Here is an 18132-nt window from a genome sequence, read left to right as displayed (position 1 = left end):
TGGCATGAGTTAAAAGGAAGAAGCCTCTGCTTTTATGGACTGTGATTTAATGATTGGTCGGCATTTTGTACGATTCCACGTGGATCACGCCCAGCTGGATTCGGCTGGTCGCGAGTTTCGGCCTTCGATGATAATTTGATAATGGGCTATCAGCCAACTGGACTTTGTGGGCCCAAACATGTCCAAATTGGAAAGTTAACACACCCACTGTTTTTTTAAAGTCGGTTCATCTTTCTAATTCCTTCTTCCTTGGTTTTTAGTAATACATGAGTATGAGAAAGATTTCAATTCCTTACTTTCTTTGTATTTATTTATATAAAATGAAAAATAATGAGAGGTCCATATTAAAATTTGTAATTAAATACACTTAAAAATATAAATTATATCAACTACGAGAGTAGTTGATCCAATTTCTATTCCTTATTCTCTTATTCTTAAGTTCCTCAATTCATGAGTTCCCCCAATACTTGTACGTAAACATGCCATGAAAGTGAAAATTGTTGGCAAATGGGATAACAAGGCTTTTTAAAAATAAAATAAAATTTATAAACACTATGTTACAAAGGATACTGCTTGTATCTTTACTTGGAAGGAGAAACTCATCCTTCCTACAAATTACATTTTAACAAATGTGAAAAAATAATTCATCAAAAACACTAAAAAAATAAGACTTTACACACATGTCAAACTGTTATTGATAGAAATGTAGAATTTCCTACTTACAAGAAAGGCGACAAGTATTTTCCTATTACGAGAAACAAAATAATAAAATATTGTAGAAAATTTGAGTAACATGTGACTCGTTAAACTACACCCTAAAATACATGAATGTATTTTGTAGAACTATTCTCAAAAGAAAAGAAGGAAAATTTGCATAAATACCATTTGAACCTTTAGGCATGTGTGTCATGAAACTTCCTACAAATTCAGCTGGTATTTATGCAAAATTTCCAAAAACCGAATAATCAAAGTGATAAGGAGCCTCAAATCCCGATGATTATGGGTAAAATAAGACACCCTTTTTGTTCACTTGAATTAAGGAAATGATCCTCTTATGTAGGGTCATGGAACAAAACTGCTGACAAAATCAAATAATTTGATGTTGTTGGAGACATCTACTACTATACTATTCCTTCACAATATCTGATTTGAAAATAATAATAATAATAATAATCATCACCATATATATTCTGTCTTGTGATGGTCAAATGCCAACGGCACCTACTAATAACATGTTCACGAGTTGATCTAACTATAACAACATTTTGAAAAAAGGGTTTAAATGAAGTTGAGTAGGTGAGGGACCAATTCCATGATCGGGAATCTAAAGTTGATGCAGCAACAAACTAGTTTATTATACTTATATAAGTGATAAATAAACTAATTAATTTGGAGCTGTCTCATCTTCTTCAACAGCAACAAGAAGGACAAACGCCGACCTCAGACCAGTCGTTTGGACCTTAAGACTTATGGGCCTTCTTTCTATCCCCGCCGGGTATGATATTTTTTGTCAAAATTTTTTTTTTCTGAAGGTTGCTTTCAGAAAAATATGTGAAGAGAATTGTTATTTATTTTGCAAAATCATTTAAAGAGTATGAAGCTGGGTTTTGTTCTTCTCACCAAGATAGCCTTGGCTGGCTGGCCCTGCAATTTTTATTTTTTTAAGGTGCACGTGTGAAAGAGAATTCATTCTTTGGTCGTCAATGTCATCAGGATGAAGAAGAAAAAAAAAAGAGATATTTAGTGATATACCCATTTCTAGCACTAATATTATAAATAAACCCTACACAATTGAATTCCTATAAACAAACCCAAAAAAAACCCAAAAAATGATAGCTAGCCTTATTGAATTTAATATTGATTATTAAATTACTTTGATGCCCTATTGAGTGCTTTGGGTATTTTTATGAGATTTTGGGGTTGGGCTTGTTTTAAGAAATTGATGGCAGTTTTGTAATTTATAAGAAGTTAAAAGCTTTTTGTTATGTTGTAAATGGGCTTTGGGTGTGTTTCTAAAGTTCATTTTATATAGGGTATTTTTATAATTTGGGCCCCCATATTGGGTATAATAGTGAATCTCCCAAAAAAAAAAGCATCATATTTTAACTTTAGCTCTCCTTTTTGCTTGGAGTTTGACTTTGTTCTGAAATCAAGTGGACACATTATTATGGATCACATAATTGCCCAATAAAGGTAGCTTGGTCCATGTCATGATGGGCTCATGACACATTTTCTATGACCACCTTGACCAGAAATTATAGAATAGGTTTGTATCACTGCATCAGCTTGTGATACTTCAATTCAAAATTTGTCATTCATTATTTTTCAAAATAAGTAAAGTTTTTTTTACAGCTGGACAACAAATCCAATTATTATATTTTGAAATAAATTTAAGAAAATAAGAAATCAGGAAAAACAGAGAACCACCCACCCCGACTATTCTTTTGCTCGCAATTATTCTGCACCATGAATTTTATGAAAAAAAAGTTATTCTCTCATTCGGATGATTGTACGGATGTCATTGTAAATTGTTGAGAGTATTTGTCCCACATTGAAATGTTAAGGGACCAAGTTTGGGTTTATAAGGAGTTGAGCTACTCCTCCCATTGCCAATTGGTTTTGGGTGAAACCTCAACTTCCTTCATAAATAAGGAGAAAAGTATGAAGGAGTAATAGAAAGTACATGACATCCACATGATAATAACATCCATAGGAGAATTTATGATATATATAGCATCAATATGTTAAATTTAGGTAGAGAGAGTTTTATGTACTAGAAAATGAAAAAGTAAACGTATACATAATAAGTAGCTGTTGATGAAAAACCTTCGCATATATAATTTCTGACCACATGAAAATTAAGTATGCCCCTAACTTTGTCTAAAAACATATATAAGATGCTCATATTTTGTTCTTGTCTAGATTAATGCCAAATCATTTGCTTGTCAATACCGTCACAGAACATGACATGAACTTTTCACTCTCCAATTACAGGCCATTTGAAGATGGCAGTGGCAGGCAGCTGGAAAGAACCAGTGAATTCGGGTCATTTCATTTGGCCGCAAAAAGCAGAGGCCAGGCCGGGTTGGTAGATTTATACACATCCCCATTAATACTTTCTTTTGCCTGAGTTTTTGGGTTTGACATTCGAAAGGGGAGAGAGAGAGAGAGAGAGAGAGAGAGGTAAATAAAATACATGTGAGTGAGTGATGATAATATTGGTCAAGGAAGCATGCAGTGGTGCCATATTGCATGGCAGTGGTGGACCAGACCGAATCAAGAAATCAGCTTTCTCTGTAAAACTTTGCTTTTGGTTTTGGAATATCTTCAAAGCTCGAATGAATTAAGAATCTACAAGGGGCCCTTTCTGGTCAAAAGAAAGTCCTGCTGACATTCCCCCATCCGTGCCCTGTTTTTTTCTAAAGTCAAAATCCTCTGTCTCTGTCTCTCATACTTTCTGTCCTCATGCACTGGTTCTACACTATGCATATAAAATAAGCTTAGCCTTGGCCATACATAACATAACCAAGAACATAAGCACAAAAATCAATTTATCTGTTTTGTTTTGGTTACGATAAAGATGAGATCAGATTGCGCATATAAGAAGATTACCTTACCTTACCCAGGTTGAAACCCTTTTTATCTGCAACCAGATCCACCTCCATGAACATTGAAACCTTTGCCGAAAGTTAAAAAGATTTAACCTTTACTTTCGTAACTTTTATCTGCTACCTTAGCTTTCGGGCGTTTGCCTTATCAGCCATCATGCTTTATATCCCAGGACAGGAAAAAGTTTCATTCACATCCATCATTCTCGACCAAGTATGCGTACGGTTTCTCATTTCTGATATGCATGTATCAAATCAAATCAATACACTTAAAAATCTTTGACTCGAATATGTATATGTATCAAATCAAAGATGATATGAGATTGAAAAAAATTGAAAAGGTTCATCTCATCTGATTGATATTTGATACTGCATGGGATTTATAATATATCCTTGTGAACATTATTAAGGAATTCATGAAATATATATAGCAGCCTTTTCCACTGTTTATTAATTCAATGATGTCATGGTTGAAGGCATAAACAAACCACGTTTGTATGCTAATGTAGTACTGTTCATCCTATCACAAAGAGAGGAAACAAATGGGCTATGCTCCATTTATATGCTTTTGGTGCAGATGGACGTCATTCTGAAAGGGAGATGAGGGGAGAGCAGGTAGGTACCCATGCAGGAGAGAAATATTCTGGTTGAATGAATGGTGGGCCCCAAGCTTTTGGATCACGACGAATGTTCTTAGTTATAGGATGGTAAAACCAGAATTTAGTAGTCTTATAGGGTGGGAACAACCAGAGTTCTCCAAAATCCAAAACAAAGGGATAACAACATTAATTGCTTTATTTTTCTTCAAGGAATCACGTATCATCAAATCTCTCTCTAGATGCTTACACTCCCACTCAGAAGCTATTCTCTTCCTCCTATCGTGGACTGCTATAAATACCTTCCATTCCCTCCACCTTTCCCTTCAAGTCTTGTTCAGAGCTTCCTTAATTAATTACCTTTTTGTTTGAGTATACTAGTCTTTCAACCATCATGGACTACAGAGTTGAGTCTTCAGAAACTCTGAGGTACTTGACTCTCTCTCTCTCTCTTCCCTCCCCCCCCAACAACCCCCCATCAGAATATCAATCTTCTATGCATCATGCATGATACTAGTTGTTTAACAAATCACAATATATACATGTTTATGTGACTTTTAATGATCAGGAACAAGTGTGCAGCATGCTACAGACAATTCAACAAAATCGAGCACTTAGTGGAGCACATGAGAACCTCATATCACTCAGCTCATGAACCCACATGTGGAATCTGTAAGAAACATTGCAGATCCTTTGAATCTCTCAGGGAACATCTTATAGGTAACCAATTAATCAATTAATTATAATCTTGCACGTACACACACACACATATAAAATATATATACATATATATATATATTATATTCTTTAATACTCCCAGAATTCTTTTAATTTCCAGTTAATAGTATGTATGTATTGGTTTTTGTTCAGGGCCATTGCCAAAACAAGAATGCAGGAATATATTCAGCACCAGAGGATGCAAATTCTGCTTAGCTATCCTTGACAGCCCTTATGCTCTCAGGGTTCACCAGGACAGATGCCAACTCTCTGGTGTAAATGCTGTAAGAATCCTAAATTAACACACCACCTTAATTATGAATTTTCTTTCTTTCTTTCTTTCTTTCTTTCTTTCAATGCAAATTAGCTCAATTCTTAATATTATTCATACATGCAGGGCCTACTTGGTCGCTTTGCTAATTTGGGCATTCGTGACAATACTGAAAATGGTAGCACAAGAGGCACCCAAGTTGTTGCACTTGCTTGCAAAATGGTTGGTGGGGGCAGTGACGGCTCCCTGGATCTCTGTGCAAAGGTCTGCCTCATCGACGAATACGAAAACATCATCTTCCAGTCTTATGTCAAGCCACTACTTCCAGTCACAAACTATAGGTAGCTATATTATATGGAAAAGATAATATGTGTAGGTAGAGAGCTTCTTCTAGTATATACTAACTATAGTACAACATATATACTTGTGTATATGCATATAGGTATGAAACAACTGGCATTCGTCCTGAATACTTAAGGGATGCAATGCCTCTGAGGCAAGTGCAAAAGAAGATTCAAGACTTCCTCTGCAATGGGGAACCAATGTGGAAGATTCGACCTAGAGGTGGAAAAGCTAGGATTCTTGTGGGCCATGGTTTGGATCATGATCTTGACTCTTTGCAGGTGGAATATCCACAAGTAATGATCAGGTAATTTTCATTTTCTTCTACCCTACCAAAATTAATTGCAAGATAAGCACAAAATTACTTGTGTTACTAATCATCCCATATGTTGTCTTAGTTCAATTCCCCATTATTTCCCCATTTTCCTTTGTTCAATCCAGCATATATAATTTTAGATTGAGCCCAAAACTTGGAAAACATCATATATGTAGAACTTTCCATTAGTAATTTCAAATGTATGTGACTATATGTAGGGATACTGCAAAATACCCTCCATTGATGAAAACAAGCAAGCTCAGCAACTCACTCAAGTATCTAACACAAGCATATCTTGGGCAAGTACCATATTATATCAATTTCGTCTATCTCAAATTCCAAATATAAACCTAGCTAGCTATGTGAGTACTAATGGAACTCCTACATATTTACAGGTATGACATTCAAACTGGCATTCAAGACCCTTATGAGGATTGTGTTGCAACAATGAAGCTCTACATGAGAATGCGATCCCAAGTTCATAAGACAGAGGCTTACCCACTAGCTTCTGACCCACAGAACAGGAACAACTTTGCATCGTGGCGCCAAAATGAGCTCGAGAGGATGAGCCCAGAACAAATGCTGGAAGCCTCAAGGTCTGATTACTATTGTTGGTGTCTGGACTCCAGGGATATGTAGTGCCTGAAAGTGAAAGGAGGCTATATGAAAATAATAAGGAGATTGGTAGATGATCTTACAAGCTAGTTGTTTTTACCTACGTATAAATAATTAATGTTTAGAAATAACTTCAAGATCGATGGAAATATATACATGTTATATTATTTCCATTTGATCCTATTTAGTCACATCTTGTTCACCAAATTCTTGGACTATGCGTGGATTTATATATATAAGAGTGCTGCTAAACGAACTGTAAAATTAATTGAGCACACCCTACTAACAAACTATTTATTAAATTACTAATTTATTCTATTATAAAATGACCGACAAGAATATATTGAATTGTGAATGAAATGTAATGTTAATAAGTATACCCTACCCTACTCACCATATTCAACCCTAATTCAGAAATCTATCTCAAATGAAAGTTATTTCAGGCAATTTCATAATTAAAAAAAAAATAAAGAAGGCAAAAACACAATACAATAGGCATCTTGATTCTTCTATCGTCATATATGGCCAGCATATACATAGTTCATCACAAATGTAGGCAATTCCCACAGAGTAGTAAAAGAAAATCATGCAAGCAGATAAGCTCTCAAAAATTTCAAATCTTACAATCAGGAGGAGAAAATCGCATAATGGTATTCGCCCCTACTGCTCAGAGAACTTTTTAAGCTATTGGGCAACTTGTATTTTTCACTTTCCTATTAGCTATTAGTCCCTTTATAGTTTATTCATAAGTTCACAGCATAAAATTCTGAAAAATATTATAGACTGTTCACCAACCACTGCCAAGTGTTCATCGGTATTCACTGGTGTCATCAACAACATAATATTTAAATTAATGAATGGGTTTAGTGTTGTGTGATATTAGGGTATCAAGGGTATTTTTGGTAGTTAAATAGGGTGTGCTTAGTTAATTTTATATTTTGATTTAAATATTAGGGTGCATTTAGATCATAGGGTGCCTTCAGTTAATTTTAGGGTTCGTTTAGCAACACTTTATATATAATGCTTAGAATTTTTATCCAAGTACATGTTAAGTATAGTTCATTAGGTCAAGTGGCGCATATATTTATACTTACCTTTAACTTTGAGGTTATTTTAGAGCTCTATCATTTTTCCAATTTATGTATTTTCATTATTAAAAAAATAAACTAACTCCTTAAATTCTGAGTTACCCAAAAAGGAAATTTTCAAACCTTATAATTTTCCCTTCTCACTATAATTAGATAATTTTTTTTCAATAAATGAAAAGGCAAAGGGGGCAAGGAGCAACAGCGGCAACAATAACCATAATCTCAAGGATTAATGTTTTGTTATTTATTTTTGGTTTGATCACAGATCAATGTCTAGCAAAAGAAATATATAATAGAGAATTTTATACAGGTCATGATCCCAAAATAAACAAACGAACCCACTAAATAAAGTGTAGAGAGAGAGAGAGAGAGAGAGAGGGCTAGCTCACAGGTGGAGGAAAATCAGTGGCTATGAGAAGCCCAAGTTGCACCCTCAGCAGCCTAATTAAGGTCTGCACCTGCAGGCTGGCTGCAGCAAGTGATGATGATGATCACCGACAACCTTGTTCAGCAAACCATGTCAAATTTGTCCTACCCTTGGTATACCCAGAAAAACCCTTATTTACAGCTAGAGAGTACGTAAGGAAACAGTGGAAGCCGTGGCCTGCAGGCTGCAGCCATGGATGGATATGTCCAAGAACCTAGTTGAAGTTGAGGGTTTTATATAAGATAGTGTTCCTGTTTCTTGTTAGTTGTCTTTACTCGTTGTGTGACGGAGAGAGAGGCTGAGAGGGCAGTCAAAAGAGAGAGATGAAGTTTGGATTGACCGGAAAGAGCAAAAATCTGTGCCACGTCATTTCCATGATTTCTTTCTTGTTAGTTTTATTGTATTGGCCAATACAATAACTTTAGATATATAGTAAAATAATTTCAGACAAAACAAGGGAGAAAGATCACCTGTGATGCCACATACGTCGGCATCCATATTCTTATTTATAGTATTAGTGTGCAACAATAGGAAAAATACTTCATGCCCCGGTGCCAACCCTCGTTCTATCTCTATGTTCATATCACTTATCACTTATCACATGTCATGTAAAGAGAGAGATATAAAGATAGATTGTGGCACCGAGATAAAGAAGTTTCTTTCAAAATAAAAAGGCATACAAATTACAAACTCCAACTTATATTATGTACAACATGAAATCTTGCACATACAAGAAGCTAGTAATTAAACCAAGATTAAGCACACATATATTAATTATACGAGACATAAACTCTAATTGATCTCAGCTAAGGGTCAGGGGATGGGATACACAACCACCTTTCCAGTAGCCCTCGAAGTTTGAAGGTAGGCAAATGCGTCTATGGTCTTAGAAAATGGATACGGGCCTGTGGGATCAATCACTGCCTTCACCTTCCTACTCTCCAAGTAAGGCTTGAGTTTCTCCAAAATGGACCCAGTTGAGGTGAGCACAAACATGGAGGCTGGTGGTGTTATTGGACCTATTAATGTCACCACCCTTCCCCCTTCTTTCACTGCCTTCACTGCCTTATCCGAGTAACCTGTATTTTTATTCGTTTCAAAATTATTTCCCTTTTATTTCACATAATTAGTAAACATATAGAAATGAAGAATAATTAATTACCAACTGCATCATACACCACATCAAATTTCTCAGGCAGGTCTTCAACGTTTTGCTTAGTGTAGTCAATAGCCAAATCAGCACCCAAGCTTCTCAGCAAATCAAGTTTTTTAGTGCTCGCAGTGGCTGCTACTCTGGAGGCACCAAAAACATGCTTTGCTAGCTGCCACAAAATTAACACAAACATTAACCTAAAAACAACCAAAACATATGGGAGGATTGTCTGAGGTAAGCTAGAAGAATAAGAACAAAAATGAACATATATGTACCTGAATAACATGAGTTCCACAACCCCCAGCGCCTCCCAAAACAAGAATGGACTGACCAGCAGAAAGCCCAACTCGTTTCAGCCCTTCATAGGCTGTCTCAATAGCCGCCGGAAGGCTAGCAGCTTCCACAAAGCTCAGGTTTTTGGGTTTCAGAGCCAACAATCTTTCTTCTGCAGCAGTGTACTCTGCCAAAGTCCCAAACTTCTTCAGGTTTATGCTACCCTCCTCATTGATATCCCCATACACTTCATCCCCAATGTTAAATTTGCTGGCTTTGCTTCCCAACTTCACCACCACACCAGCCACATCAAACCCTGGAACTGTCTGCAAACAAATGAGATTCATAAATTCATAATGATAAGTTTTTTATTAGTTAATGATTTAATTATGGAAAAATGAAAAGATTAAAATGAAGAGGGGGCAGCTGAGTTGAGTGAGCTCACAGGCAGAGCAGTGTCAGTGGCCCTGAAAAGGCCAAGGATCCTCTTGGCATCAATTGGGTTAAGAGCTGCAGCAACAACCTTGATCAGCACCTGGTCTTCCTTTATTTGAGGAACAGCCACATTTGTTTCAAACTTCAAAACATGTGCAGTTTCTCCATGCTCTCTGTAAATCCAAGCCTTGTTTACAGAGGGTGGTGTTGTGGATACACATGAAGCATCGGCCATGTTGGATGTACAAGAAAGAAACTTTGGTTAATTTTGGTAGAACAAGAAACCAACCAGACCCTGCTTCTTAGAAAGTCAGAGAATGAGATGGAAAATGGGGAGGGAGACTGGGTATTTATTTACTGGTTTTGTTTTGAGCAAGTAAAAAATAATATATTATTCTGTCATAATCTCAAAAGCTTAAAAACAAGCTGCAATGGGCAATCAAATTTTGACATTTGCTCTTGCTGCCTTCAAAATCAAAACCCATGCATCATTGCTTTGCTACTACATATTTCTTTGTCCGCATTCGTCGACAATTCTCGTCCGTTCATCTTTTTCGCTTATTTTGGTAACTAGTATTAAAATGGAAAGTCTTTGTTTTGTTTTTTTAAAGACCTTTTCAATTGAGAGGGACGATAACATACTAAATTTACACACATTACACTAACGCTAGGTCTCAAACCCAAAATCTTACCTAAAGGAGTAAATACTTCAAACCACTACACTAGTGGTTCATTTAGTTAAATAAAAAACCCCATGATATTAACTTATTATTTGCTTAATAAATTATGACAAAGTGCCACATCATTACCAATCCAACGTACTTTTCACTCTCACCTAGATTTTGTATGCCAATTGGTTGTAAATTTATGTACAACCAATTGCAGGGAGATGTTACTTTCATGACTAATTGTCTATCTTGTTATGCCATACTTCCGAAGTCATTCACGTCCTTTGGTTTCCCCTTTTTGTCATCGGTTGTTCGTATAGGTTTGTTATCTTTTCTCATTTTAAAAAAACAAGACCATCACGTAAACTCATTTTTGGATGTGTAAATTTGATTGATAATTTGATAACAGAAAATAAGTTCAAATGGTTTGTAAGGTCCCAAGTTTAGTATTAGCTCTCCAGTTGACTGGATGTTATATTTGACACCTCAACCACAGATGCTCTCATTAATTAAAGATTGCGAAAGAAAACTACGACAAACTGAAAGAGGAAGAAGGTGGTGGATCCCACCGGCGGCGGGGTGGAGGTCGGTGAACGAACATTTATCGAATTATATAATGGTCCATCATGTACATATATTATTAGTTAAAACTTAAAAGATGGTGGATTTCCTAATTGTTATGTAATCAAACATAATATAATCTTTTGATGGATTGCCTTTGTCTGTATCTATACTGGAATATCTCTGTGTGTAACTGGTAAACTTGTACAACAACAACAAAAAAACAAAACAAGGGAAGAAGAAGAAATTTTTTGGCAAAACAATAAAAAAAGAAAATTTATATCTTTAATTTTGTTTTAAAAAAAATAGTGAGTAAATAAAAAATTAGGTACAAATTCAGGGGGCAAATCAAGAGTTAAGCCTTAGTTAAAGGATGGTGGATTTCCTAATTGTTATGTTATCAAACATAATATAATCTTTTGATGGATTGCCTTTATCTGTATCCGTAGTGGAATGTCTATGTAACTGGTAAACTTGTAGGACAATAAAAAAAGAGGGCAAAAAAAAAGGAAAATACTTCATGCCCCTGTGCCAATATCTCTCTCTCTCTCTCTCTCTCTCTCTCTCTCTCTCATGAGGTTACATAAGAGTATTTGTAATGGTTAGGAGCAATGCAATTTTATTGCATGAAATTGAACTAAAATAATAAAATCTTACTTGCAATGGTGTGATTTAGTTCATTGCAATATATGCAATTGCAATAGAGAGTGTGAACCATCTATTGCAATTGCAATAGACTAACCATGAGATCCACGTGTCAATAAAAATATATATAAAATACAGCAATTAATACATTATGTTGTTAAGAGCATATGCAATGGTTATTCAATAGTTCAATGCAATAGGAAAAAAATAATTTATTTATTTTTTCAAATATATTCAAAATTGGTCTCTTTTTAAAGATATCTTTGAAAATATTTCAATGATACAATTTTTGAGTGTTATTAAATTTTATTTGAGTATGTAAAAAAAAAAATGTAAGTAAATATAACTATTGATCTAAAGCTATTAAATTGTACTATTACAAATAAAACTGCAGTTCAATTCAATAGATGCCAAAATAGTTCAATATTGAGCTATAAACTATTTGCCATCTATTGAATAACCATTGTGAATGCTTAGAAATATAGACATTGACATCGAGTCAGAGAAGTATTTCTCATAACAAAGGGGGATACAAATTATAAACTCCAACTTATATTATACAACATCAATCTTGCATTACCTAACTACATGCAAGTAGCTAGTAATTAAACCAAGATTAAGCATATATATATATATATTAATTATACGAGACATAAACTCTAATTGATCTCAGCTAAGGGTCAGGGGATGGGATACACAACCACCTTTCCAGCAGCCCTGGAAGTTTGAAGGTGGGCAAATGCTTCAAGGGTCTTAGAAAATGGATATGGGCCTGTGGGATCAAGCACTGGCTTCACCTTCCCACTCTCCAAGTAAGGCTTGAGTTTCTCTAAATTGGACCCAGTTGAGGTCAGCACAAACATGAAGGCTGGTGGTGTTATTGGACCAAATATTGTCACAACCCTCCCCTCTTCTTTCACTGCTTGCACTGCTTTGTCCGACTGACCTGTTTTTTTTTTTAATTTTAGAATTATTTCGCTTTCATTTCATATAATTAGTAAACAAATAAAAATGAAGAATGAAGATTAGTTCTTAATTAATTACCAACTGCATCAAACACCACATCAAATTTCTCAGGCAAGTCTTCCACACTCTCCTCAGTGTAATCAATAGCCAAATCAGCACCCAAGCTTCTCAGCAAATCAAGTTTTTTAGTGCTTGCAGTGGCTGCTACTCTGGAGGCACCAAAAACATGCTTTGCTAGCTGTCAAAAAATTAACACAAACATTAACCTAAAAAACAAACAAAACAATATATGGGGGGATCATTGAAACTGCTTTAGCTAAGCTAGAAAAAGATAAGAACAAAATTAATTAATTAATATTTACCTGAATAACATGTGTGCCCAGCCCCCCAGCGCCTCCCAAAACAAGAATGGACTGGCCAGCAGAAAGCCCAACTCGTTCCAGCCCTTCATAGGCAGTCTCCATAGCCATTGGAAGGCTAGCAGCTTCCACAAAGCTCAGGTTTGTGGGTTTCAGAGCCAACAATCTTTCTTCTGCAGCAGTGTACTCTGCCAAAGTCCCAAACTTCTTCAGGTTTATGCTACCCTCCTCATTGATATCCCCATACACTTCATCCCCAATGTTAAATTTGCTGGCTTTGCTTCCCAACTTCACCACCACACCAGCCACATCAAACCCTGGAACTGTCTGCAAACAAATCAGATTCATAAATTCACAATGATAAGTTTTTTATTAGTTAATGATCTAATTATGGAAAAATGAAAAGAGAAAAATGAAGAGGGGGCAGCTGAGTTGAGTGAGCTCACAGGCAGAGCAGTGTCAGTGGCCCTGAAAAGGCCAAGGATCCTCTTGGCATCAATTGGGTTAAGAGCTGCAGCAACAACCTTGATCAGCACCTGGTCTTCCTTTATTTGAGGAACAGCCACATTTGTTTCAAACTTCAAAACATGTGCAGTTTCTCCATGCTCTCTATAAATCCAAGCCTTGTTTACAGAGGGTGGTGTGGTGGATACACATGAAGCATCGGCCATGTTGGATGTACAAGAAAGAAACTTTGGTTAATTGTGGTAGAAAAAGAAACAAACCAGACCCTGCTTTTTAGAAAGCCGAAGAATGAGATGGAAAATGGGGAGGGAGATTGGGTATTTATTTACTGGTTTTGTTTTGAGCAAGTAAAAAATAATACATTATTCTGTAATAATCTCAAAAGCTAAAAAACAAGCTGCAATGGGCAATCAAATTTTGACATTTGCTCTTGCTGCCTTCAAAATCAAAACCCATGCATCATTGCTTTGCTATTATATATTTTTAACTCCACTGGATGTTATGTTTGACACTTCAACAACATATGCTCTCATTAATTAAAGATTGCGAAAGAAAACTAAGACAAACTGAAAGAGGAAGAAGGTGGTGGATCCCACCTGCGGCGGGGTGGAGGCCGGTGAAAGAACATTTATCGAATTATATAATGGTCCATCATGTACATATATTATTAGTTAAAAGATGGTGGATTTCCTAATTGTTATGTTATCAAACATAATATAATTTTTTGATGGATTGCCTTTATCTGTATTCATAGTGGAATATCTCTGTGTGTAACTGGTAAACTTGTACAACAACAACAAACAAAAAAAAAAACAAAAAAAAAACAAGGGAAGAAGAAGAAATTTTTTGGCAAAACAATAAAAAGGTCAAGGGGAACCACCTTAGCCAAGGTGTTTTCGATCCTTATTACATTGCAGCAAAACAAGTAACCAAAAACAAAGCAAGTAGCATGAAAAACAAGTAACGAAACTCCAACTTATGTAACATGTTTCTCACATTCCCTCCTCCATATTTTATTTTATTTATGAGGATCTCATATATATTTACATGTGTGCGCGCACATGCTCGCTTGCCAAACTCTTAACTCTGTATCTCATAGGGATGGGATGGGATACACAACCACCTTTCCTATAGCTTCTGCTACTAGCTTGAAGATAGGCAAATGCTTCAAGGTTCTTAGAAAAGGGATATGGGCCAGTGGGATCAATCACCGCCTTCACCTTCCCACTCTCCATGTAAGGATTGAGTTTCTCCAAGATAGACCCACTAGAAGTCAGCATAACAATGAAGGCTGGTGGTGTTATTGGGCCTGCCACTGTCACAACCTTCCCCCCCTTTTTCACTGCCTTCACTGCCCTATCCGACAGTCCTGTTTTGTTAATTTCCAAAACACAAAAGCAGATAAACCATAAATTAATTAATTAATAAAATGAAGAATGAATTATATCCATATTGAAGTGTTTTGTTTTGATATATCAGCAGAGAAAGAAACAGCAATGAAGAATGTTCAAATATTTACCAACTGCATCATAGACTACATCAAATTTCTCAGGCAGGTCTTTGAAGTTGTCCTTGGTATAATCAATAGCAAGATCAGCGCCCAAGCCCCTCAATCAAAACTCCCAACTTCATATATAGTACATATAAGCATCTCACATCCCCATTATTACATCATTATTACATGTTACAACACTTTAAGTTTACACAACCAGCAGATTACAAATACATAACTCACAAACTGACTGATTGCCTGCCTGCCTGCCTGCCTGCCTGCCTGCCTGCACAATCTCTATCATCTTTCTTATGGGATGGGATGCACAACCACCTTCCCTGTAGCCCTGGAAGTTTCAAGGTAGGCAAATGCTTCAACAGTCTTGGAAAAGGGATATGGGCTTGTGGGATCAAGCACCGGCTTCACCTTCCCACCCTCCAAGTATGGCTTCAGCTTCTCCAATACAGTCCCAGTTGAAGTCAGTACAAAATGGACGGCAGGTGGTGCTGCTGGACCTGATACTATTGTCACTACTTTCCCACCTTCTTTCACTGCCTTCACTGCCCTATCAGACTCCCCTGTTTTTTTTTTTGTTTTTTTTGCCAAAAACATCATTAAATAATGAGTCTTTGATTCATTCCTGGTAAATAAATAAACCAATAAACTCCCCTGTTGGTGGGTGCATGCCTTATATGGATGACATCATGTATCGAATTGTTAAAGAAACCAGAATGAAGAATCTTACCAACTGTATCATATACCACATCAAATTTCTCAGGCAATTCTTCAAACTTCTCCTTGGTATAGTCGACAGCCAAATCAGCACCCAAGCTTCTCAACAGCTCCAGTTTTCTAGTGCTTGCAGTTGCTGCTACTTTTGAAGCACCAAAAACATGCTTTGCTAGCTGCCCAAATTAGTGGAAATGTTTTCACTTTAATTCCATATACAGTTTGTGGTATATATAGCCTCAAGACATTTTGGAATTAGAAATAAAATTACTTAACCTGAATAACATGTGTGCCCACCCCCCCAGCGCCTCCTAAAACAAGAATGGATTTACCAGCAGAAAATTCAGTTCGTTCAAGCCCTTCATAGGCAGTCTCAATAGCCAGGGGAAGGCTAGCAGCTTCAACAAAACTCAAATTTTTGGGTTTCAGAGCCAAAACTCTTTCTTCTGCAGCAGTGTACTCTGCCAAAGACCCAAACTTTTTTGGCTGCGCAGCTTTCTCATTGAGATCCCCATATACTTCATCCCCCACCTTAAACTTTGTTACTTGGCTTCCCACTTTCACCACCACACCAGCAACATCATACCCTGGAACAGTCTGCAAAACAAATTAATTCAATAAACAAGAATTCTTGCTACATTCTTTGTCACTTGCCAGCCCAGCTGTATTACTAGTAACAGTAAACATGCTAAATGGTAACATGCAATAGAAACATAACAAGGTGACAAAACTTCCTTCATTAAAACCCAATTCAAAATAAAATGAAAGAGAAAGAGGCTCTCACAGGTAGAGGAGAGTCGGTCGCCTTAATATACCCAAACATCCTCTTGTAATCAATTGGGTTAAGAGCTGCAGCAACCACCTTGATGAGCACCTGGTCCTCCTTTATTTCCGGCACAGGAACATTGGGATCAAGTTTCAAAACATCTGCAGACTTTCCATATTCTGAGTACACCCAAGCCTTGTTTACAGAGGGTATGGAATCAGTTGAAGCTGCAGCCATTGATAACTAAAATGCACAGAAAAACCAAACTTTGAGGGGAATTGAAGGATTTTCTTGTCGTAAGCAAATGAGTGTGATGAGCAAACACACTCAGATAGCTCTTCCACTTTAATAGAAAGAGATCAAGATCAACCAGGTCATCATGGGAGGGAGGACCTATGAGACCCTGACAGCGTGTCGTTTTGTTGGTGAAGGAGAAGAATGTGGATGAAGCTTGGATATTTACGTACGTACGTGGCCATAGAAAGAAGAAAGGAAAAATAAATGTCAAATTATGCATCTGGATGCATATTATGACTCAGGTTCATTGTGCCAGAAGAGAACAGGACACTGCAATTGGAAAACCTTTTTTTTTTTTTTTTTTCACAAGAAATGTATGCAATTGAAGTTTTGCTTCTTGTTTTTCTTATTTGTCACACTCAGTAAGAAAAATAAGAAGAAAGAAAGAGAAGAAAAAGCAGTACAAGACATTTAAAATACCAATTCTAAGAGGGTAACAAATTGACATGTGAAAAACAAAACTAGAGTGGACAAAAGTTGCATTAAAACTGCTAGCCCACATCACCACATCCACAATTAATCATATGCTCAAACAAAGCTCACAAACCCAACATGACCAAAACCCTGAAACAACTAATGAGCCTAAATAAATCCTACAACCACCACCTGAAAAAGTGTCGTCACGACCACACCCACCACCGTATTCGTAACAAATTTGGAAAAAATATGATTTCCATTGATTTATCTGCGTATAATAGTGAAAAAACAATAACAAAAACAAGAACCATGCCAAAGAACAATTGAGTGATTTGCAGCAATGTCGGTCAAAGACGATGTAGAATTAAAAGAGCATATAAGCAGTATTAGAGAGTGGGTTTTGAGAGAAGAATTTACTTAAGAACATAACCTAAAAGAGGTGATGAAAATCTTCAATTTGAGCATGGATAAAAAAAAAAATTCACCACATAGGGTTTTTTATTCAAAACATCATTTTTTCCCAAGAATCAAATACTTTTATTAAAGGCGAATACGAACATTAGCATCTCCAGCTAAGATATTAAACAGCCAATCTGGAGGTACAAAATTCCAAGAGTAACTACTACCTACACTATATGTAAAAGTTGCAATCTCATGGGCAACTTTGTCGCAACTATAGACTTATTTATTAACCTATAAAGAAAAGACGAGAAAAGAAGATAGGAAGGAGGGTTGGTGACACTTTTTTCTCCTTTCCTCTCTATCAAGTGTTTACTTTGAGACTTGTTGATTGGCTCGTTCATCGAGTAACATACCAGATAATGACGTAAGCTGTGACAACTTAACACTTTTGTTTTGATAGTGTATGAGTAAAGTTTGACACCTAGTAAAAAGTAATAACGTGAGTGCGGATCGCATTTAAGAAA

General features: G+C 36.3%; 4 protein-coding genes across 6 annotated transcripts; 1 reads left to right on the top strand and 3 right to left on the bottom strand.

Annotated features, from left to right (window-relative positions):
* The first annotated feature begins 4542 nt into the window (after positions 1-4542).
* On the top strand, positions 4543-6660 carry LOC117622817 (RNA exonuclease 4). 2 transcript variants are annotated; one of them, XM_034353596.1, is made up of 7 exons: positions 4543-4633; positions 4773-4924; positions 5075-5205; positions 5319-5533; positions 5635-5841; positions 6069-6149; positions 6246-6660. In XM_034353596.1, exons 1-7 carry the CDS (start codon positions 4599-4601, stop codon positions 6487-6489), a joined length of 1065 nt encoding a protein of 354 aa, XP_034209487.1. In that variant the 5' UTR covers positions 4543-4598; the 3' UTR covers positions 6490-6660. The 2 variants fall into 2 exon arrangements, with proteins under 2 accessions (XP_034209487.1, XP_034209488.1); XM_034353597.1 differs by having other exon boundaries at positions 4545-4633; positions 4787-4924.
* Positions 6661-8505: 1845 nt separating this feature from the next.
* On the bottom strand, positions 8506-10192 carry LOC117622572 (2-methylene-furan-3-one reductase-like). The gene is made up of 4 exons (XM_034353303.1): positions 9852-10192; positions 9409-9732; positions 9143-9302; positions 8506-9059 (listed from the first exon to the last, which is right to left on the bottom strand). Exons 1-4 carry the CDS (start codon positions 10074-10076, stop codon positions 8794-8796), a joined length of 975 nt encoding a protein of 324 aa, XP_034209194.1. The 5' UTR covers positions 10077-10192; the 3' UTR covers positions 8506-8793.
* Positions 10193-12312: 2120 nt separating this feature from the next.
* LOC117622798 (2-methylene-furan-3-one reductase-like) lies at positions 12313-13774 on the bottom strand. Its single transcript, XM_034353571.1, has 4 exons — positions 13487-13774; positions 13044-13367; positions 12760-12919; positions 12313-12661 (listed from the first exon to the last, which is right to left on the bottom strand). Exons 1-4 carry the CDS (start codon positions 13709-13711, stop codon positions 12396-12398), a joined length of 975 nt encoding a protein of 324 aa, XP_034209462.1. The 5' UTR covers positions 13712-13774; the 3' UTR covers positions 12313-12395.
* A 597-nt stretch (positions 13775-14371) lies between these two features.
* LOC117623604 (2-methylene-furan-3-one reductase-like) lies at positions 14372-16977 on the bottom strand. Of its 2 annotated transcripts, XR_004585156.1 has the most exons (5): positions 16511-16735; positions 16003-16323; positions 15743-15902; positions 15025-15575; positions 14372-14874 (listed from the first exon to the last, which is right to left on the bottom strand). XR_004585156.1 is itself a non-coding variant. In XM_034354652.1 (4 exons), exons 1-4 carry the CDS (start codon positions 16727-16729, stop codon positions 15307-15309), a joined length of 969 nt encoding a protein of 322 aa, XP_034210543.1. In that variant the 5' UTR covers positions 16730-16977; the 3' UTR covers positions 15063-15306. The 2 variants fall into 2 exon arrangements, 1 of the variants encoding a protein (XP_034210543.1); XM_034354652.1 differs by lacking the exon at positions 14372-14874 and having other exon boundaries at positions 15063-15575; positions 16511-16977.
* Positions 16978-18132: the final 1155 nt, after the last annotated feature.

The sequence above is a fragment of the Prunus dulcis genome, chromosome 3 (assembly GCF_902201215.1).
Source record: "Prunus dulcis chromosome 3, ALMONDv2, whole genome shotgun sequence".
Lineage (NCBI taxonomy): Eukaryota > Viridiplantae > Streptophyta > Magnoliopsida > Rosales > Rosaceae > Prunus > Prunus dulcis.
This window is presented reverse-complemented; position numbering and strand designations above follow the sequence as displayed.